General features: G+C 41.0%; 1 protein-coding gene across 1 annotated transcript in view; it reads left to right on the top strand.

Moving 5' to 3' along the window:
* Positions 1-15,998: 15,998 nt before the first annotated feature.
* LOC140901851 (butyrophilin-like protein 2) overlaps positions 15,999-23,830 on the top strand; it is a 29,325-nt gene continuing 21,493 nt past the window's right edge. The window contains exons 1-4 of the mRNA XM_073321275.1: positions 15,999-16,062; positions 17,456-17,806; positions 19,027-19,311; positions 19,974-20,402. Of these exons, the coding sequence (XP_073177376.1) occupies positions 15,999-16,062; positions 17,456-17,806; positions 19,027-19,311; positions 19,974-20,402 (1,129 nt within the window). The remainder of the gene's footprint in view (positions 16,063-17,455; positions 17,807-19,026; positions 19,312-19,973; positions 20,403-23,830) is intronic.

The raw sequence follows: 23,830 nt of genomic DNA, 5'->3' as shown, positions 1-23,830 counted from the left end.
CATAGAATATCAGGGTTGGAAGGGACCCCAGAAGGTCATCTAGTCCAACCCCCTGCTCGAAGTAGGACCAATTCCCAGTTAAATCATCCCAGCCAGGGCTTTGTCAAGCCTGACCTTAAAAACCTCTAAGGAAGGAGATTCTACCACCTCCCTAGGTAACGCATTCCAGTGTTTCACCACCCTCTTAGTGAAAGTTTTTCCTAATATCCAATCTAAACCTCCCCCACTGCAACTTGAGACCATTACTCCTCGTTCTGTCATCTGCTACCATTGAGAACAGTTTAGAGCCATCCTCTTTGGAACCCCCTTTCAGGTAGTTGAAAGCAGCTATCAAATCCCCCCTCATTCTTCTCTTCTGCAGGCTAAACAATCCCAGCTCCCTCAGCCTCTCCTCATAAGTCATGTGTTCCAGACCCCTAATCATTTTTGTTGCCCTTCGCTGGACTCTCTCCAATTTATCCACATCCTTCTTGAAGTGTGGGGCCCAAAACTGGACACAGTACTCCAGATGAGGCCTCACCAATGTTGAATAGACATTTGACTAGGCACCTAGCTACAGAAAAAAGGGACGATATTTGTTGATAAAAGAATTGGTGACTGTAGTTGAGCGAGTAAGGACAAATAGTTTAACAGTTGAAAAAAGGAGTTTCCAGTCTACTGAAACTATTCATGAATTTGTGTTGAGTTAGCTGAAGAATTTCAACTTCATTGAAAAAGCCAAAATGTTTCATTTCAACCTGAAAAATTTTGTTTAGATGTTCAGGCATTCTGACAAAAACAAAGGAAAGGAGGACCAGATTCACAAAATGGCTGAAGGGGGAGGCCCTTGTACCTCTCGTAGGCTATAGCCTAGTGGTTAGGGCACTCAGCAGGGAGGTAGGAGACCTAGGTTCAGTTGCATCCTTTGCTTGATGCAAGCTTGGGTCTCCCATGTTGGAGGTAGCTGTTCCACTTATAAATAATTAAATAGTAATTGGATGTGGGACTTTAACTTGGGACTCCTAGATCCTAACTACTGGGCTGTAGTCTCTCCCACTCTCTTTCCCTGGTCCATTAACACTCCATTGCCATCATGAATGACTATGAATTGCCATTGTGAAGAAAGTTCTTAGGACCCAGTGCTCCTGGCATTACACATGTGAGTAACTCTATTGGTATCCATGGATCAGGTGAGTAATGGAAGCAGAATAGGGACCTTCATGTTTTGGCTCCCGTTCACTTCAGGAAAATGTATTTAGCCATGCAACTTCCCTTGAAGAATCTTTTGAAATGTGATCCATTCCTTTAATACACATCTGTTTTTTCTCTTACACAATTCACATGAGCATTGCTTATTTATTTTATTCATATTTTCGAAAGCCCCTGTCTCAAGGTACCCTATGTCACAGTTCAAGGCCACTGCATTTTTATGTGCTCTCCATTGTCCCTTGAGGACACCTGCTCAAGGCTCCTGGCTTCTCAGCCATCAAGATGCTTGTCCAGAGACCCATGTCTCTCCCTCCTGACCAGAGATTCTGTAGACTGCACAGTTCCCTGCCTACACTGTGTTAGTCCCAGCAAGCCAAACTGCCTGAAAGCATCTGCACTTTGCTTTCTCCTTAGAGTCTATGAACAGCTGTAATTGCTCACAGCCAAAAGTTACCACACAGCTCTTTCTAAGCAAGCACATTTATTCTTAAGGTTGTCATTACAGAGACAACATTTAAAACAATAAAAAGACCCTACAAATAGGCTAATAAATTTACTAGAGGTCATCCCAACTTTTGCCTCTGGTTTTGGTTGGTGATCAGTCATTCAAAATGCACAGGAGCTTTCCTGTGGTTACAAATTCAAAACAACCTTAATTAAGAACTAGCACATCCATAAATCTCCTTTATACAGTAGGCGGCTTTGATCCTGAGTCTCTGGGAACAGATAATCAGCAGACAAATGGTCCCTGACTCTGGGTGTAGCTTCAAAAACCTAGATTTTTGTATAGCCAGAGGTGGGGAATTTCCATTCATCTTCCCCCAGAGTTTTCCCAGGCAAACCACTTGAACTTGTTTGTCCTAAAAGTCCATTCTTGCTTGGCACATTGTTCAATACAGATCTCTGAAATTCATAACACTTCCCAGGGTTCACCTCACTTTCCCCCTTGTAGAGGTTACATGCAATCCCAGCCCACAATAATACATAATCTTTGCATATAATGCAGTGGATTCCAAAGATAATTAAACTTAATGCAATAAAATTTTTCAAGGACATTGCGGAAAACAGGTTTCAGAGTAACAGCCGTGTTAGTCTGTATTTGCAAAAAGAAAAGGAGTACTTGTGGCATCTTAGAGACTAACCAATTTATTTGAGCATGAGCTTTCATGAGCTACAGCTCACTTCATAGCTCACGAAAGCTCATGCTCAAATAAATTGGTTAGTCTCTAAGGTGCCACAAGTACTGCTTTTCTTATTGCGGAAAACTTCCATCTCTCTCACATCGTACAACTAGAACTGTGCAGGAAGCCAAATTTTCATTTTAATGGCAAATACTGACATTTAGAGATTTGGTTTTGTCTTGTAATGGTTTTGTCCTGTAAAGAAAGAATCATATTTAAAAATCTTCTGTGAAATGAATTTTTTTAAAAATTGTTTTGGGTTAGTTGAAACCTATCCTTTTGATAAAATATTTCATTTTCATTTTGATTTTTAAAAGTTTTTATTTTATGTTAAAATTTACATTATAAAATGAAATAGATTTTGAAAGGGAAAATTATTTTAAGGCAAATATCAAAATATTCCATTATAAAAATGCTGAAGTGGAAAGTGCTTTATGAGCTTTTTTTATTTTCAAAAACAAAATTTCTTCAGAATTGCAGAATTCCACATTCCTACAGAAAATTCAGAGTTCGATAAACTGGCATTTTCCAATGGACAAACATCTTGGACTTTCAGAAAGGTCCCTCACCACAGGCTATTAAGCAAAGTAGACATTCATGGGATAAGAGAGAAGGTCCTCTCATAGATCAGTAACTGGTTAAAAGACAGAAAACAAGGGTAGGAATAAATGGTAATTTTTCAGAATGGAGAAAGGTAAATAGTGGTGTCCCCTGTTTATGTACTGGGGTATGTACTGGGACCAGTACTGCTCAGCATATTCATAAATGATCTGGGAAAAGGGGTAACTAGTGAGATGGCAAAATTTGCCGACAGTACAAAATTACTCAAGACAGTTAAGTCCAAAGCAGCCTGCAAACAGTTACGAAGGAATCTTACAAAACTGGGTGACTGGGCAATAAAATGGCAGATGAAATTCAGTGTTGATAAATGTAAAATAATGCACATTGGAAAACATAGTCCCAACTATACATACAAAATGATGGGGTCTAAATTAGTTGTTATCATTCAAGAAAGAGATCTTGGAGGCATTATGGATTGGTTTCTGAATTCATCCCCTCAGTGTGCAGTGGCAGTTAAAAAAGTGAACAGAATGTTAGGAACCATTAGGAAAGGGATAGATAAGACAGAAAATATCATAATGCCACTATATAAATGCCTGGTATGCCCACACCTTGAATGCTATGTGCAGTTCTGGTCACCCCGTCTCAAAAAAGATACATTAGAATTAGAAAAGGTACAGAGAAGGGCAACAAAAATGATCAGGAGTATGGAATAACTTCCATGTGAGGAGAGATTAAAAAGACTGGGATTTTTCAGCATGGAAAAGAGAAGACTAAGAGGAGATTGTCATAAATATAAAGGGAAGGGTAAACCCCTTTGAAATCCCTCCTGGCCAGGGGAAAGCTCCTCTCACCTGTAAAGGGTTAAGAAGCTAAAGGTAACCTCGCTGGCACCTGACCAAAATGACCAATGAGGAGACAAGATACTTTCAAAAGCTGGGAGGAGGGAGAGAAACAAAGGGTCTGTGTGTCTGTCTATATGCTGGTTTCTGCTGGGGATAGACCAGGAATGGAGTCTTAGAACTTTTAGTAAGTAATCTAGCTAGGTATGTGTTAGATTATGATTTCTTTAAATGGCTGAGAAAAGAATTGTGCTGAATAGAATAACTATTTCTGTCTGTGTATCTTTTTTGTAACTTAAGGTTTTGCCTAGAGGGGTTCTCTATGTTTTTGAATCTAATTACCCTGTAAGATATCTACCATCCTGATTTTACAGGGGGGATTTCTTTATTTCTATTTACTTCTATTTTTATTAAAAGTCTTCTTGTAAGAAACTGAATGCTTTTTCATTGTTCTCAGATCCAAGGGTTTGGGTCTGTGGTCACCTATGCAAATTGGTGAGGCTTTTTACCAAACCTTGTCCAGGAAGTGGGGTGCAAGGTTTGGGAAGTATTTTGGGGGGAAGACGCGTCCAAACAGCTCTTCCCCAGTAACCAGTATTAGTTTGGTGGTGGTGGCGGCGAATCCAAGGACGATGGGTGGAATATTTTGTACCTGCGGGAAGTTTTGACCTAAGCTGGTAAAGATAAGCTTAGGAGGTTTTTCATGCAGGTCCCCACATCTGTACCCTAGAGTTCAGAGTGGGGGAGGAACCTTGACAGAGATATAATAAAGGTCTATAAAATTGTGACTGCTGTGGAGAAAGTGAATAAGGAAGTGTTATTTACTCCTTCACATAAGACAAATACCAGGGTTTACTCTATGAAATCAATAGGCAGCAGGTTTAAAAGAAACAAAAGGAAGTACTTCACACATAATGCACAGTCAATCCATGGAACTTGTTGCCAGGGGATGTTGTGAATGCCAAAACTATAAAAGGGCTCAAAAAAGAGCTCAGTAAGTTCATGGAAGACAGGTCAATCAATGACTATTAGTCAAGATGGTCAGGGATGGAACCCTATGCTCTGGGTGTCCCTAAACCTTCAACTTCCAGATGCTGGGACTTGATGGCAGGGGATGGATCACTCAAAATTGCCCTATTCTGTTCATTCCCTCTGAAGCACCTGGCATTGGCGACTGTCAGAAGACATGATACTGGGCTGGATGGACCATTGGTCTGACCCCTTATGACTGTTCTTATGAGATCAAAGATTTCTTTTCTCTGTGCCCATGGCTTTTACTATGAGAGGAGATGATTTGGGCCAGGAGTGTTTGTTAATTCATGCTATAACCATCCAGGGCTGTATGTGCCCTTGCTATTACATATATTACATATGCTCTTGTTCTGGGCAGTTCTGTTCTGGGCAGTGCATTTTGCTGAGATATTTAATATTTTGTTTGTCTCTCTACTGTGTCTTTAATTTTCCTCACCAGCTTTGATATTTGTTTGTTTATTTCAGTGAGAGTTACTAAGTCTCTAGTTACTGATGAAATGAACATTTTTATTCCTCCCTCCAGTTAACATCACTCTGGATTCTGACTGTAAACATCCCAAACTTTCACTCAAGGATAAAAATCGAGTCATTTCCACTGCAGAGAAGAAAGCCTGCAGGGATTTGATAGTGGTGGCAAATGAAGGATTTTCAGAGAAGAAACAATACTGGGAGGTGGAGGACAAGCCAGAGTGGGAGCTGGGAGTGCTGACTCAGAATGAAAGAGGGAAACTGAAAAATGAGAAGATGGAGAAACCTCCTGAGAAGGAATACTGGAGTTTGCGGCTGTCTGAGGGTCAATATCATTGTAGTTGGAAAAGTGACACAATCACCTCTGAGGATAAAAAATGCCCAGTGGTTGGCATTTTTCTGGACTGGGAAGAGGGAATTCTCTCATTCTATAATGTAGAGCTAATGTGCCCATCACTCAAGAGTCTCAGGGAAAACTGTACCCATTCTTCAATCCTGGCAGTGATAAGCAATATCTAGGAATCTGCCCTGTCAGTGTCCCCAGCCCCTTAACCTCTCTCTGAAATCAAACATTGGATCTAATAGATTCATAGATATTTAGGTCAGAAGGGACCATTATGATCATCTAGTCTGACCTCCTGCACAATGCAGGCCACAGAATTTCACTCACCACTCCTAAAAAAGACCTCACACCTATATCTTTGCTATTGAAGTCCTCAAATTGTAGTTTGAAGACCTCAAGGAGCAGAGAATCCTCCAGCAAGTGACCCGTGCCCCATGCTACAGAGGAAGGCGAAAAACCTCCAGGGCCTTCCAATCTGCCCTGGAGGAAAATTCCTTCCGGACCCCAAATATGGCGATCAGCTAAACCCTGAGCATATGGGCAAGATTCATCAGCCAGATACTACAGAAAATTCTTTCCCGGGTAACTTGGATCTTACCCCATCTAAAAACCCATCACAGGCCATTGGGCCCATTTACCATGAATATTTAATTACCAAAACCATGTTATCCCATCATACCATCTCCTCCATAAACTTATCGAGTTTAATCTTAAAGCAAGATGGATCTTTTGCCCCCACTACTTCCCTCGGAAGGCTATTCCAAAACTTCACTCCTCTGATGGTTAGAAACCTTCGTCTAATTTCTAATCTAAATTTCCTAGTGGCCAGTTTATATCCATTTGTTCTTGTGTCCACATTGGTACTGAGTTTAAATAATTCCTCTCCCTCTCTGGTATTTATCCCTCTGATATATTTATAGAGAGCAATCATATCTCCCCTCAACCTTCTTTTAGTTAGGCTAAACAAGCCAAGCTTCCTGAGTCTCCTTCATAAGACAAGTTTTCCATTCCTCGGATCATCCTAGTAGCCCTTCTCTGTACCTGTTCCAGTTTGAATTCATCCTTCTTAAACATGGGAGACCAGAACTGCACACAGTATTCCAGGTGAGGTCTCACCAGTGCCTTATATAACGGTACTAAAACCTCCTTATCCCTACTGGAAATACCTCTCCTGATGCATCCCAAGACGACATTAGCTTTTTTCACAGCCATATCACATTGGCAGCTCATAGTCATCCTATGATCAACCAATACTCCAAGGTCCTTTTCCTCCTCCGTTACTTCTAGTTGATGCGTCCCTAGCTTATAACTAAAATTCTTGTTATTAATCCCTAAATGCATGACCTTACACTTCTCACTATTAAATTTCATCCTATTCCTATTACTCCAGTTTACAAGGTCATCCAGATCCTCCTGTAGGGTATCCCTGTCCTTCTCTAAATTAGGAATACCTCCCAGCTTTGTATCATCTGCAAACTTTATTAGCACACTCCCACTTTTTGTGCCCAGGTCAGTAATAAAAAGATTAAATAAGATTGGTCCCAAAACTGATCCTTGAGGAACTCCACTGGTAACCTCCCTCCAACTTGACAGTTCACCTTTCAGTAGGACCCGTTGTAGTCTCCCCTTTAACCAATTCCCTATCCACCTTTCAATTTTCCTATTGATGCCCATCTTATCCAATTTAACTAATAATTCCCCATGTGGCACAGTATCAAACGCCTTACTAAAATCTAAGTAAATTAGATCCACTGCGTTTCCTTTATCTAAAAAATCTGTTACTCTCTCAAAGAAGGAGATCAGGTTGGTTTGGCACGATCTACCTTTTGTAAAACCATGTTGTATTTTGTCCCATTTACCATTGACTTCAATGTCCTTAACTACCTTCTCCTTCAAAAATTTTTCCAAGACCTTGCATACTACAGATGTCAAACTAACAGGCCTATAATTACTTGGATCACTTTTTTTCCCTTTCTTAAAAATAGGAACTATGTTAGCAATTCTCCAATCATACGGTACAACCCCTGAGTTTACAGATTCATTAAAAATTCTTGCTAATGGGCTTGCAATTTCTTGTGCCAATTCTTTTAATATTCTTGGATGAAGATTATCTGGGCCCCCCGATTTAGTCCCATTAAGCTGTTTGAGTTTCGCTTCTACCTCAGATATGGTGATGTCTACCTCCATATCCTCATTCCCATTTATCATGCTACCATTATCCCTAAGATCCTCTTTAGTCTTATTAAAGACTGAGGCAAAGTATTTGTTTAGATATTGGGCCATGCCTAGATTATCCTTGACCTCCACTCCATCCTCAGTTTTTAGCGGTCCCACTTCTTCTTTCTTTGTTTTCTTCCTATTTATATGACTATAGAACCTTTTACTATTGGTTTTAATTCCCTTTGCAAGGTCCAACTCTACTTGACTTTTAGCCTGTCTCACTTTATCCCTACATATTCTGACCTCAATAAGGTAGCTTTCCTTACTGATCCCTCCCTTCTTCCACTCCCTATATGCTTTTTCTTAATTACCTCTCTAAGATGCTTGCTCATCCAGCTTGGTCTACAACTCCTGCCTATGAATTTTTTCCCCTTTCTTGGGATGCAGGCTTCCGATAGCTTCTGCAGCTTTAATTTAAAATAATCCCAGGCCTCCTCTACCTTTAAACCCATAAATTCTTCAGTCCAATCCACTTCCCTAACTAATTTCCTTAATTTTTGAAAGTCAGCCCTTTTGAAATCAAAAACCCTAGTTGCAGATTTTTGTTAATCCTTCCATTCAGTTTGAACTGAATTAGCTCATGATCACTTGAGCCAAGATTATCCCCTACAACCATTTCCTCTATGAGGTCCTCATTACTCACCAAGACCAAATCTAAAATGGCATCCCCTCTAGTCGGTTCAGCAACTACTTGCTGAAGGAATCCATCAGCTATCACATCTAGGAAAATCTGAGCCCTATTATTATTACTAGCACTCGTCCTCCAGTCTATATCTGGGAAGTTAAAGTCTCCCATGATCACACAGTTTCCATTAGTATTTACTTTATTAAAAACATTAAAAAGGGCTCTATCCATATCCAAATTAGATCCCGGCGGTCTATAGCACACCCCAAGCACTATCCCAGGGGAGGCTCTAATAGTTTTCTTCCCCAATTTAATTGTTGCCCAGACTCAGTTATATCCATTTCATCGCTTCTTATTTCTTTACATTCTATCTCATCATTGATATACAGTGCTACTCCACCACCACCTTTACCTTTATTTCGGTCTTTCCTAAACAGCACATACCCTTCAATACCTGTAGCCCAGTCATGACTACTATTCCACCAGGTCTCTGTTATACCTATAATATCTGGTTTCACTTCCTGCACCAGTAACTCTAGTTCCTCCATTTTGTTACCTAGGCTCCTTGCATTAGTGTACAAACATCTTAATTTTTGCTGTTTGGCCTCACTCACATTCTGTACCCTATTAGGCACGGTTATTTTACTACCAGTATAACCTATTAGACTTGTATCTACACTGCCCTTCCTCCTACCTACAGCTGTATCTACTCTTACTTCATTTTCTTTCCACTCTATGCTAAATTCTGGCGTGGAGATTACCTGGACATCTCCCAACCATCTCCCCCAAATTCCTAGTTTAAAGCTCTCTTAATCAATTGTGCCAGCCTCCATCCTAGAAGTCTATTTCCTTCCCTACTCAGATGAAGTCCATCCCGAGAGATCTGTCCTCTATCCATGAATGCCTCCCAATGGCCATACATCCCAAAGCCCTCCTTATAGCACCACTGCCTAAGCCATCTATTGATAGTCATAATCTTGTCACACCTTTGTTGCCCTTCTCTAGGAACAGGCAGAAACCCACTAAAGATCACCTGAGCCTCAATTTCCTTAAGCGTCCTCCCCAGCCTAGCATAGTCTCCCTTAATACTTTCCAGCGAGAATCTAGCCGTATCATTTGTTCCCACATGAAGGATAATTAGGGGATTCTTTCCCGCTCGCTTTAGAATCCTTTTCAACCTCAGGTCTATATCCCGTATCTTAGCACCTGGAAGACAGCACACCCTCCTATTTTCTGGATCAGCTCTGGTTACAGGCCTATCTATTCTTCTCAGTAAAGAGTCCCCAATCACATAGACCTGCCTTTTCCTAGTGACGGTGCTATTCTCCAGTCTCTCCCCTGTTCCCTCTGGCTGCAAGTTTTTTCCATTCCCATTCTCTCTTGTAATCCTTTTTAACCCATCCTGTATCCTCCTGGGGCTCATATTTGGTGTAATCTCCATTAACTCTTCCCCTTTTCCTATAGGACTAACTGCTCTTCTCTTCTTCCTTGCCCTGTCACCTTCAGTGACTACCTGCTGAGCCCCTTCTTCATTTTCCAACTCTGCAAACCTATTCTGAAGCTCTATTTCTCCTTCACTAGCCCGTCTTTTCCTCTGCCTAGTTTTTAGTCACATGCTTCCACTGACCACTTTCCTCACCCAGTCTCCCCTCAGAATTCCCTAGTCCTGCTTCCATCTGCAAGTCTGAGCTTTTCCCTTCAGATACCTCATGTCTTTGCTCCATAATCTGCTCAAACCCCTTCCTAAACTCTACCAGACTTTCCACCTGCATCTCCAAACCTCTGATCTTTTCCTCCATCAGCTCTATCAAACGGCATTTCATGCAGACAAAACTCTTACCAGGTGCCCCCTCCAGGATCATGTACATACCACAGCTTCCACATCCAGTCATCTTCATTGTGTCATCTGCTACATGGGTCACTCCCACTGCCACCTCTGAATCTGTCATAGCCTTCCCACCTAAATCCTGTTAATCTGGGAAACACAAACCACACCAAAACACCACCACCCACAGCAAAACCAAACCCCACACAAGCACCACAAGACAAACTCCCCTTTCAAACTCCCACTCAAACTCCCCTGTTTACAGCTCTGTTTGCTAGCTCCTGTGCCGCTGCCTGACTGGCTGCTACCTTTATAGGACCCCTAGTCAGTGAAGCCCCGCCCCCTAATCAGGGCTCAGCTTCTCTCCCAGCACAAAGCCCCTACAAGCCTCTACACATACAGATACTACCAATACAAAACCAAACAAACACAAATACCTTCTCCTCCAACAGAACTCCCACTCAAACTCCCCTGTTTACAGCTCTGTTTGCTAGCTCCTGTGCCGCTGCAGCTGATTATAATAATAATAGTTATGGGAATTTTAAATTCACTCCATCTGAGGAGAGAGGAGAAAGGGGAACCAGGAAACCTGAACCAATATAGAAGAAAGGGAAGGGTTTAATTAGTTAATATAGAATCTGAGAGAAAGAGAGAGAGAGAAAGGGGGAATGGTAAAATTTTAACATGTTTGAAGATGGCCCAAAGGCCGAAACAGATACTTCATAACCCCAACCCAGGCAAATTGCCAGTGAAATGACCTGAGTAAAAACTACGACTGGTCAAATGGACCAATAATTTTTCAGTAAATATTGACTTGAATAAAAAAATAAATAAAGGAGGGCTGTGCTTTTGTCCATTTTATGTTCACTTTCATCAGGTATCTAGTGAACTAATTTACTACCAGCAATGTTAATGGAAATGATAAATTGTAAGCAAAGATGACAGAATATTGTTGGAAAGTAAATTTTGAATGAGTAAATGCAAATATGCACACCAGAAACTTGATATCAAATGATATGATCATCTAGGGCAGAATGCAGCAAAGGCCATCCCTCTTCAGCAAAATTTAAGACTATACTTAAGTTCCTTAGACTTTAGTGAACCCTATTTCTTTGCAGAATAGGGATGGTTTGCTGAACCCGGGACCCAATCAAGACAGAATGCTTATCCGTCCAAACAATTCTAACCAAGGCAGCTCAAATATCAAATGTCAGTTACTCACATTGAATAGCTCACAGCCAAGAATTGTTTTGTTGCAATTATTTGGAAAATAACTCTGAATAGTGAATAGGTTTGTGAAAAGTGAGAAATGCTCACAGATAATTCACCAACAGAAAAAGATATAAATATGTTACCTTCTGTGCATAATTTGCTCAGCACTACTACAGACATTCAAAACTGAGCACTATCTTTACAGCGGTGGTTCTACCCCTGCCATGGTTCTGGCCCTTTTTAACCCAGCGGGCCAGTCATTCAGAGGGGAATAGTCTGCATCCCGTGTAGGAGTGTAGTTTGGAGTGCTAGATCCCTGAGCACCAGGGAGTCCTAGGAGGCAATCTGCCCTCTTCAGCAGAAAATGAGTGTGAAGATGAAAAAAACCCATATAATTTCTGGTAACTTTTTAGCAGAAAACATTTGATTTTTTGACCAAAATATCAAAATTCTGAAAAACAAATATTTCAGCCAAAAACTGCTGACGGTTGAATATTTTCTGGCCACAAACTGGGAAATCTTTGGGTTTTCGATGAAAATGTTCAGTTTTCATATTTTCAGCATTCTGGTGAAAAATCAGAACTTTTCTAGGAAAGCAGACCTTTTCTATGAAATGTTTTGTGTTTTCAAAAAGTTCATTTTTTATAAAAAAAATGTTTTTATGGACAAATTTTGGTCAGCCCTTCTCCCAGCATTCCCCCCGGAATTTTGCAGCCCTGCATTTCCCCTGTCTATACATGTTGTGTGCATTACACAATCAAGACTTGGTGGGAAAGAAGAGACCCCAACCTCCCCTCCTTACTTAGCAGCAAAATAGAGCTCAGCATCTAGACCTGTATTTGCATTTGGGGAGGAATGCATTAGATTGGGAGTTCTAAAGGGATTTAAGGGATTTAGGCACCCAAACCATATTTCCTTTCTGTGCCTTAAAATAAAGATTTCCATCTGTTACCAGTCCTTTCCCAACAAAGTGTGTTAAAAGAAAATACTAGAAAGAACCAAATTTAACTATAGCTGAAACAGTTTAGTCCATTTAATTGGAGTGATTTTAAACAAGGTTGGTTGCCGTATTGGAAACTGTACCAGGGAGCATGTGCATCCTGGAAGGGTTATATAGGGATAAATTCTGCTTAATAGAGACACAAGTACCAAAAATTCTGATGAAGAGGATGCATTCACCCACTGCTGAGAAGAAATGAGTTATTTTACATGTTGTGAAATTTGACATATTTTCTCTTGAAGAAATAAACTGATAAAAAAACTTAAAATGAATCAGTTTAATTTCGTAATAGCTTATTTCTGACAGCTGTTTTGCAAAGTTACAGAGTGCAGAAAAAAAATCATAGGAAAAAAATAAACAAGCAAACAAACCCTATACCTCACTAAATCAGTCTATTGCATTCAGTGGCAAAAAAGGGGAAAAGAGAAAGAAAGTGGAAGAAATAGAAATCCAAATGTTTGATTTTTTAAAGATGTTCTGGTTATTAAGAAATGGAACAGTTCAATTTGAAATGAAACAAAACCAAATATATGTTTATTATCCCTCATGATTACATCATGGGGATTTTTTAAACAAATAGCCTTCACAACATACAAGACTTTTAAGCATAAAAAGGGAAAATCTACTGTCTAAAATTTATCCCCATGAGTCACCAATAAATCCTGACCGCAAACCAGTTTTAGGCACCTGTCTCTGAGAGAGGGGAAGGCTTAGCGCACATCACTCACCTAGGCCTCCCCCATTGCCTAGTTTAAACGAAGAGCCACCTAGTGCATGGGCTTTTGGGAATCTCAATTTAAGGCGTGTCCCTCCCTCCATTTGTTGAATGTGGATCCTGGATGCCAAACACCGACTTTTGGATTACAGTGATGTTCTAGGAGCCTAACACACACACACACACACACACTTATTTCCCCACCATGAGACAGTCACAGTCCCCTGCCCTGTCCCCAGAAATCACTTATTGCCCCTTCCCCAAAATCAGTTGTTGCCCATTACCACCACACTCCAAAATCACTCATTGCCCCTCCCACCCCGAAAATTACTCACTTCCCCCCAACCACCCCAAAAGCACTTACTGCCCACCATCCACAAAAATCAGCTCCTGCCCCTGCCACCGTAACACTGCGGCAGCTGCCCTGCCCTGTGTCTATCTCCCCCTGGCTAGTGCTGTCCCTGGCATCAGGACCAGGGTGCATCTGGCTCTGGGCTGGGATCTCTGCGGGGGGCCGTGGGTCTGAATGCCTTTCCACATGGTGGGGGATGCGGGGGTGTTGCATGGTGTTGGGGGTCTGCATGGGATGAGTGTGTGTGTGGGCTGTATCTGGGCAGGGGCTGCTGGGTATGAACTGGGCCCTGCAGCCTGTGGGACCTGGACCAGAGACGGGTGGAACCAGCCCAAAGACACATGGGGATGGGTGGTTCCATGGCAGGTGGTAAATGGCAGTTGGTTGGGGGAGGGACTGATGTTTCAGCCTGGCCCTGGGGGTGATGGGGGGAGGAGCTGTTGTCTAACGCCAGCTCTGGGGATGACGGGGGGAGAAACTAGTGTCTCAGCCCAGCCCTTTTACTTTTCACTAATGTCAATATTGTGATCATTGCATAAACCAGCTTTTCTTATTTAGGGTAACTGGAAATAGGAAGATTGACTGTACCCACTCTGACAATACAATTTGCTACTATAGCACAGTATGAAGGGGTAACATCCTACTGGACGTGATGTGACATATATTGTGGTATGTTCTTGTAATGGTCAGTGTATTAACCCTGCTGTCTTAGACAAATTACAATTGTGTTAACCAGGGCTTGTCTACACAAATTCCCGTTGTAGTCTCAGGTGAATGAAGTGTTAAATTCCTGTTCTAGCAGCGTTGTACTTTGTTCTTTGAACAAGGAAGTAATTGATATTTGCGTTGGGTATGTTTGTGAAGTCTTTGACGTGAAAAGTACTGCAGTAGCCACACATAAATTGTACTACATGGCCTGATTCTTCCAGGCTCGCTCATAGGGACTTTCAGTCCTTACTTCTACAATACTTCCTCTTTAAATAGGGTCTTATACCAGGTGCATGACTGTCATCTGAGTAGATATTGAGTCAGCATTTCTGGGGGAAAAATACAGCAAATTTGAAGTTTGAGTTTGAAGTTGAATTTTTTTTCTTTTAAATGGTTTTTGTGTTTGTGAAAAGTTCCCATTTGAGCTTAGGCACTGACTCCATGGGTGCTCCAGGGCTGAAGCACTCATGGTAAAAAAATAGGGGGTGCTCAGCACCCGAGGCCTGCACTCTGCCCTGAGGCCCTGTCCCCACTGGGCCTGTTCCTGCATGGCCCCACCCGTGCTGCGCCTCTTTCTGCCCCTGCTCTACCTCTTCTCCCAATGCTCCCACCACTTGCTCCTCTCCGCCCCTCCTCCATCACTCGCCCTTAAGGCAGGAGGGGGCAGAAAGGAGCGTGTGGCAGGTGGGAGGCACTTGGGGGAGAGGGCAGAGCAGGGGCAGGAAAAGGCAGAGTAGGGGCAGAGCCACTGGGGAAGAAGCTGAGTGGGAGCGGGTTCTCGGGACAGAGCACCCACTGGCAAAACCAAAAATCAGTGCCAGTGCATTTGAGATTAATGGAGACTAAATTTCTCGATAATATCTGAACAGAATTAGTAAAGGAAGAAGCACAAATTCCCAAACCGAGATCTAGAGAGACCACTTTGGGGAATGTTATGTCATGTCTATATAAGCCCCGTCCCGCAAAGGACCAGATTACTACTCATTTGCTTTTTAACTTTTTCATGGGAACATTTTTCTATCAGAAACTTGTCTGGGACAATCAGCATAGCTCAGAAGAGTCATTGAATGGTGCTGAATTTATGTCACCCACAGCTTGGCCTGCTTTTGATCCATGCAGCCACTGACAGGTGAAAGTGTCCCCGGTTAACTAAATATCAGATGAATTATCTTTTCTTCCCTCAATCTGCTTCCACAAAAGATAATTTTAGCTTAGAGTTTCACTATTCAGGAAAGTAGAAGTGGCCATGTAAAATGAATGCAGTTTTGTGCAGAGCTGGCCAAAACTCAAAATTTCCATTCCATTGTAAATTCTGAAATTTTGAAAAAAATTTAATTTTGATTTGGAAACATAACTGGAAAATTTGAAATTTCTCACATAAAGGAAATTCAGAAAAACATTTTTTTTAAATCAAATGGTTTTGATTAAATTTTCCCAATATGAAATAAAGCAGCTGAGTGCTCTCGACTCCTGGAGTCTCCCTGGGCTGCATGGGGAGCCACCCCAGAACCATGGATTCTGGAAGCCCAGACTCTCCTGAAACTGGTGAGGTGTGCTGTTTCCGTGAAATATTTTGGTTTTGACAAATCAACATTTTCTGATGCAGCCCCGCTGTAGAAAAATTCCTGACCAGCTCTAGTTGTGTGTAAACCTCATGCTACAGTTTGTAATGTTTTTTATTTCCCTTAGCAGAGAGTTGGATGGATAAGACTGCAATCACTTCACAATGACTGCATGGATCAAATCAATCGCCATCCCATTTGTTTATATAATTGGGAAATGGCTTTGGGGTAAGAGCACCATTTTTCCTAACTACTGATCAGGAAATAAATGTATACATTGCTGCTTGTGTAAACCGTGTGTATGGAAACCATGATGCAATCTGAAGAGGGGAAACCCAAAGAGAATTTGGGAACTCTAATGGCATTGAGCTGGGATTAACATCATTGTGTGCTGGAGCCTGTCTACCTCCCTGGTTGTTTTTACATGATCTCAGGTGTGTGTAAAGTCTCAGTGACCTTGCTTCATTAAGCAGGGGGATTAACCATACTCCATGTCTGTTACACAATGCTAAAGTTATCATTAGTCACCTCCTCAACCTATGAAAAAGTACAGAGAGCCGTATATCAGGATGAAAGCACAGTGACACTGATGCTTAGATGGGACATTTACCCTGTCCAGGAGTATTGTTTGAAGAAGCCTAAAATAACAGAATAATTGTTAATATTCCAAGTGGCAGAAAGATCGTTACACCCACACTTCACACAATGGTGGCCAGGTACAATTCCTTTTCCTGTACTCAGGGACTTCTCCCTCCTACTTCTTACAGAGGCACAAGCCACCCAAAAGGGTTGGGCAGAAAGCAGGACAATAACTAGGCTTAGATTTTTATCAGTAAATGTTGATAAATGTTGATTGCTTTGTACGCACACAAACCGATGAAAAATACTTCCATTGCTGCTCAATATTCAGAGATACAAAGTAAGAAGTTGGAGTTTGATTTCAGGCTACACTTTTGATATATTCTGTTGACAATTGTGTTTTAATGCTTATAAACTTTAAGTTTTTGAATCCCAGAATATACTGTCATTAAATAATAGTCTGGCCTGCCCCCATTCTGTGCTCCTCCATAATTTCCTGTATCTGTGAACATTTAAATTGATACAAATAAAAAAATTCTTAAAACCCATAAGTCTGCAAAACTCTTAAAATTTCAATAGATAAAAATAGAAAAATTGATTAAAAATAAACATTGATATCATCCATCAAAATTATTTAAAAAAATAGAATTCTGCCAAGTCTAACCCTAGCTCTGCTGTCCACCTCCCCATGCTGGCCAGCCACTGAGAGGAGAACACACTGTAACATCTTTAATGACGGCACAGGCTCCTACTCTGCCTGGAGCTTCAGGGGGGACTATGCATCCTGCACCGACCCCTGAGAAGTTCAGTCTGCGCCACCTCGTGCTCAAATCTGTGCATAGCTGAGCTACTAGTGAGAACCTCAAATGCTCTCTCCATTCTGAAGGGGGATAATTAGGTTAGATGAGGTACATTTCTACCATGAAACATAATTCTGCTGTTGTGTCTCAGTAATTGTGTCTAGTTTTTCTTTTGTTCTCTCAACACCAATGTCAAGCCTTTGAAGAAAATTGATGATCATGATTTATTTTCTTTCTTGCAGATGGTTTTACTGTCACTGTACATGTTGATCCTGCAATTGCCTTGGTTGGACAAGGTGTGATGTTGTCCTGCCAGCCCGGAGGCCACAACCCCACTAATGTTCAAGTGCATTGGTATAAATGGGAAAGGAGCAAAAATATGACGTTATATTTTTACAACAGCACAGAAAATGGTACTGAGCTGGGCCAGGCTGGGGACAAGCACAGGAGTGATGCTCCTAAAGGACAATATGAGAATGGAGTCGTTAGGGTGAAGCTTTTTCCAGTGCAAGTAGAAGATAGTGGGCAGTATGTGTGTGCGGTGACAAACAATGGTGTCTATCAAGAAGCTATTGCCCAGGTGATTGTTGCAGGTAAGCATGGATATGTTCATACAGAAGTGTTGCTGGCAGTAAACAATGCTGCACTTATCACAGTGGCGCTAATTCTCCATTGCAGTGCACTGTGTGTGGCCAGCTGTATTTCCATTTAATCCTTTCCTCCCAACATGGAGGGCTCAGCAGCTGGCAAGGGAAGGAGAAACAGCATCTGTTGTAGATGAACACACATGTGTGTGCAATGTTATGGGAGGTGGGCAGAGGAAGTGCAGGACTGGGAGTCAGGGAAGCTTCAGCAGTTTGGTGTCCATCTCGCATAGTATATGCAAATTATACCCAGTGTATGCACACAACATGAACACATCATGTACATTTTTCTCTGGCTTTTTGCTAGTGGCATGTGCAATCCTCATCCACCTGCCTTGTGTGTGCTGCTGTTGCACAAGAGCAATAAAATGAATAAAGCGCAGGGGCAAAGCTGGGCCATTACCTCCCGTCACACACACATATGCATCCAGGCAATAAATTACAGAGTCCGGTGGGATTGTGAGGTCATTGTCAACCTGTGGTTTGTATGCACGGTGCCTGATTCTCAGTTACACAAAGGCCCTTTTACAGGGAAATGAACCGCTGACATTACCCCTTGTACAGAGAAGGTTCTCCTTGGCCAGTGTAGCGCTGATGTAAGGGCTCTATAGTGGCCTTGCTTCTGGACGTGGTGTAAGGGGCATGTCAGGGTTGTGGGAGAGAGGGAGCAGGCTAAGGGCTGGTAGGGGTATGGCTGGAGCTCACTGTGCTTTGGCTATGCTCTGCTACCCAGGGATCATAGGGGACCATGGGAAGCAAAGTGTAAGGTAGAATAGCCCTAAGGTTGCTATGACTTACATTGGGACCTAGCAGAGCCCCTGAATGAGTCCAAAATATGGGGAGCACAAAGGTGGATCTCCCTTTTTCTGAAAATACTGTTTCCTTATTGACCTTCTACCATCCCAAAAGTGAAGCTGTCACATACATACGATGTAGTCATGTCTAGATACAGTTTGGGATCAGCTTGTGAAGTGTTTGGTGATCTCTTGAGGTGGAAATCTCTCTGCATGAATTTAAGATATTTGGAAATGCAAAATTATAGTGTAGATTCAATAGGTCATGGTGACTGTAATGATAGTGGTGATCATTCATCATTAGCACTCTTTGTTTGGTTGGTTAGCTAGTTCTTCAGCCTGTTTAACATTTTCTGAAATTGGTTTTCACTCTAGGTTTTGGATCTGCACCTCGCCTAACTATAGACCATCAGCAGAATAATTCAGTCACTCTGAGGTGTACGTCCCAAGGGTGGTACCCACAACCTGAAGTATGCTGGACTGACAGCACAGGACAAAACATAACTGCTATGGCTGAAACAAGAATCCAAAAAGATGGGACAGATCTGTATCAAATCCACAGTACGCTCAGGGTCGCAGATACTGCTTCTGACACTATCTCATGCACTATAAGAAACCCCTTGCTGAAGAGGCACCGCAAAAAAGTTATTGCAATTTCAGGTAAGAGATGCAGTACTGTCAAAGTAAATATTCCTGCTGTTACTTACGAAATCGGGCTAAACGCATCTGCCTTGTGGCCAACCATGTCATTCAAGGCTTGCCTACATGGAGCACCAACACACATTATTGGGGTGTGATTTCTAAAGTGTATTAATGGATTGCACGTTAATTAGTCCATGTAGACATCCAGCTGGTACTCACTAAAGTTTCCCTGGAGTGCTTTACTGTATTATTGTTTGAAACAGTAATATGGTAAATCACACTAGGGAACTTTTAGTGTGCATCATCAAGGTCTACACAGAGCAATTAATGAACAACACATTGGTGCACTTTATTAATTACACTTCTGTAGTGCCCATTACCCCACTGTGTAGACAAGCCTTTGGTACAGCATAGTGAAGACCTGTACAACTCAGCATTTCTTTTCAAATACTATTCTTGAGTTCACCACAGATGTAAAAGATAGTAGAACTCTGATTCTCTTTTCACTTATCTGTGTGTATATGTGATTGACCCCCTGAAGCTAATGAATTTACACTATTGTAAAAACAGTATCAATAAGAGGAGAATTAGGGCTGCCTCTTTTTCACTCTCTCTCTTGCACATTAATATGAGGCATTATGTGCTGCTGGTACAAATATAACCCCCTGAACATTTTTCAGGTTTCTTTGATGTGGAGGCAGAATATGACATAATTACCACTGTAACTGGAGAAAATGCCATTCTTCCCTGCCGGCTGATTACGAAACATCTGCCCCCTAGCATGGAGTTGCAATGGAGGAAAGTTGGACCTGGAAAGGATAAGCTAATCTATTTCTATCTCTATGATGAAAGCAGACCCCTGGTTAATTCTTATCCACAGAGTGACAAATGCCCAATGAGCTACTTGTCTCCAAATGGAGACAACAGCAGAGAATGGCTCAGGAAGGAATATGAAAAAAAGGCAGAAGTTTTTAAAGGAAAAGAGTTTGGGAAAGGAAATATTTCTCTGAAACTGAATAATATTCAGGTGGAAGATGAAGGGAAATATGTATGCTCTGCCTCAGCCAACTTTTTTCACAGAGAGATCATCATTGAAGTCTTGGTTATAGGTAAGAAAAGCCTGGAACTGGAGAAAGCAAATGTAGCAGAACTCTGTTATTCTATCTCCCCAAGAGCCAGCATGGGTTTGTCCCTTCTCTACAGCACATTTTCTATTGCTTTGTCTATTATTGCTTTAAAACTCCTAAATAATGGAGTTTCCACTTCTTCCATTGGGAAGCTACTACATGGTCTAATGCATCTCACTGTGAGATCAGTTTCCTGATTTCAGAAGTGATTTCAGACTGTCTGCTATTAGAAGAGGTATCAATAATAATCACTCTCCCCTTTATTTTCCTTTAAAATGACAATTCTTGGAGCCGTATTAGTAAATCTATTTCCCAAAAATTAAAGGGATGTGAGAGTGAAATTTAAACTACTTTTTAACAAGCCTTTTCGAAGTATAATAATAATAATAATAATAAGTAGAAGCCATAACAACATACAATCAAAGAAATGTACGGCTGGAAAGGACCTCAAGAAGTTATTATGAGAGTTATTATGGCAACAATTTGTTTACAACAGAGAACAGATGTTTTTCTTTCCACACTCAGGTTGAAAAAATACATTTTATTCCATGAGGATAAAATTTTCAAAAGTGGCAAAAAGATTTAGGATCTTGAGTCCCATTTTCAAAAGTTACTTAGTTGTTGTCTACACAGAGGCACTCTGGAAAATTAATCCCAATTAACTAAAATTTGAATGTAAAGTGGATTAGTTAAATTTCATTAACCCCCTGTGTGGACATCTCTATTCAGAATTAAAGTTGCCTGAATTCGATTTGTGAACTAAGCTAAATCAAATTAAGGCCACTTTAATTCTGAATAAGAACACCCACATGGGTTTACTGTGGTTTAACTAATCCATTTTAAAAGTTGATTCAGATCAACCTTCCTGAGTGTTCCCAAGCAGACAAGCCCTTAGATACTTTGGAGACTAAATCCCATTAATTTTTCAGGAGACTTAGGCTGGGTCTACACTATAGATCTATGTCAGTATAACTATGTCACTCAGGGGTATGAAAAATCCACACCCCATGCGACGTAGTTATACTGACCTAACCCCCAGTGTACACAGTGCTGTGTCCATGGAAGAGCTTCTCCCACCGATATAGCCATTGCCTCTTGGGGAGATGTATTAACTATGCCAATTAGATGTAGGAGTGTCTTCATTTAAATGCTACAGCAGCTGCATCGGTGTAGCTGCACCAATCCTGCATTTTAAGTGCAGACCTGCCTTTAGGCTCAGAAGTACATAAATCACCTTTGAAAGTGGTTATTATTATTATTATTTGTGCGAGACAGACAGGCTAAGAAAGAGTCCCTGACCCAAAAAGTTTATAATGAAATAGGCAAGGCAGACAATGGGTGGAAGAAAGGAAGTGTTATAATTCCCATTTTATAGAAGGGGAACTAAAGAACTGAGAGTAAGTGACTTGCCCCAAGTCGCACTGGTAGTCTGTGGTAGAACCAAGAACAGAGCCCAGATCATCTGCATCCTAGTCCAATGAAAGCCTTAACCGTAAGCCCATCCTTCCTTTCTATAGAATTCTGATCAGTTTTAAGATATTTTTAAAAAATACTTTTTACCTATGGAGCAAGCACTAGAGCAATGGTTGACCCATGCCATCCTTGTATGAGGAAATTTCTACTACCAGTAACCAGCTATTTTTCTGTTACTGTCTATAAAAGGTTATTATGAAGTGACTGTATCTAGGAAGGGAAGTGCTGGTAAATTGTATAGTCTATTGCTAAACCACACTTTGATTCGGTATGAAATATATTCAAAATACAAAATAACCAATGTCAGTCAGGTTAATTGCTAAAAGTCAATAATAGTGTGCACAGGAAGAAAGGTTCAAAATGTGGTACCTGTTTTGGGGACGCTGTCTCATGCATTGTTGTTAAATTTGCCTTACGCATTGTGTTTCCAAAGTTACACATTTCAGCCTGGAGTATTCATAAGATGATTTTACAAGTTAAAAAACTCTTTACACATCACTAAAATCCAACCCAACAATTCATCCCGGTTCCTTAACTAGCTGTTTTGTATCTTCCTTATCTTTGTTTTGGATACAACCATTCCAGGTACCAGTCTCCTGCTTGTATATGGGCAAAACATTAATGTGTTTTGCCTTTGACAAGTTTCTTATTTTCTAATGCCAAAACTGAAGTCAGCTTTTAAGTATTATAGGATAGTTAGCATTAATGAACAGGATTATAAAAAATACATACGTCCATTCTGGGCATGTAACTACGAGAAATGTGTATACAGTATAATGTTATATTGAAATTGTGTGCTTAATGAATATTAATATGTGGTATCAATAATAATGATTGACAATGTGATATATAGAGAGATTTTTTATTTGTACACTGATGGGAGCTAAGATTTTCTCTTGGTGGAGTACATTCTTCTTAGTGAAAGCTTGTATGGGCAAATTCTGCCCTTAGTTAAACCCCTGTAGCACTACAGACTTCAGAAAGGTCATACGATAGTAAACGAGAGCAACTTCTGTCTTCTCAATATTTTACCCAATGTGTTTATGTTAAATCACTATTAAAATAATCCACCAGCATACACACACACCTTTTTTGGTATAAAAAGGAAAACTGATTTGGGGTGAAGCAGTGAATAAATATCCAGATGTCATGTTGCTGAGATCTCTTAGCAATGTGTCCTTCCTGAACATTTTCTTTTCCATTTCTCTGCACTAGAAGATGTTTTTTCATTGTGATAAGGAAGCCTTTCTTACAGGGTTAGGGGATAAACCATCTCTGCAAATGGATCAGAAGGAGAATGTATGTAGGTATAGATGTAAATCAGGAGGATGGTATCCAAAACCTAAAGTCCTTTGGAGGAATCCCAAAGGGGGAAACATAACCTCAAAGGCTAAGACAACCCTAAGAGAGGATGACCAGAAACTTTTCACAGCAGAGAGCTCCATTACTGTGCCATGTGTGACCTCTGAGGTTACCTGCACCATCATCAACACAGAATTAAAGGTTTCAGAGTAGCAGCTGTGTTAGTCTGTATTCGCAAAAAGAAAAGGAGTACTTGTAGCACCTTAGAGACTAACAAATTTATTTGAGCATAAGCTTTCATGAGCTAAGTGAGCTGTAGCTCACGAAAGCTCATGCTCAAATAAATTTGTTAGTCTCTAAGGTGCCACAAGTAGTCCTTTTCCTTTTACAGAATTAAAGATCAGTCAAGAATCAAGCACCCACCAGTTTGCTATGTAACTTTTTTATACCAAGCTATTTTTTTCACTTTGTTAATTCTTGTTGCTAGTGTTTACAGGCTGTTCCAGGCATACAATGGGGTTCTTGTTCTATTTGGCCCTTACGTATTACATTATCATGCCTACCAATAACCATGGAGGCTTATATTCTGAGCTGTCTACTTAGGTCATCTCTATCTCTATCCCCAACCCCATGTC

This window comes from Lepidochelys kempii, chromosome 23 (assembly GCF_965140265.1).
Source record: "Lepidochelys kempii isolate rLepKem1 chromosome 23, rLepKem1.hap2, whole genome shotgun sequence".
Taxonomy (NCBI): domain Eukaryota; kingdom Metazoa; phylum Chordata; order Testudines; family Cheloniidae; genus Lepidochelys; species Lepidochelys kempii.
This window is presented reverse-complemented; position numbering and strand designations above follow the sequence as displayed.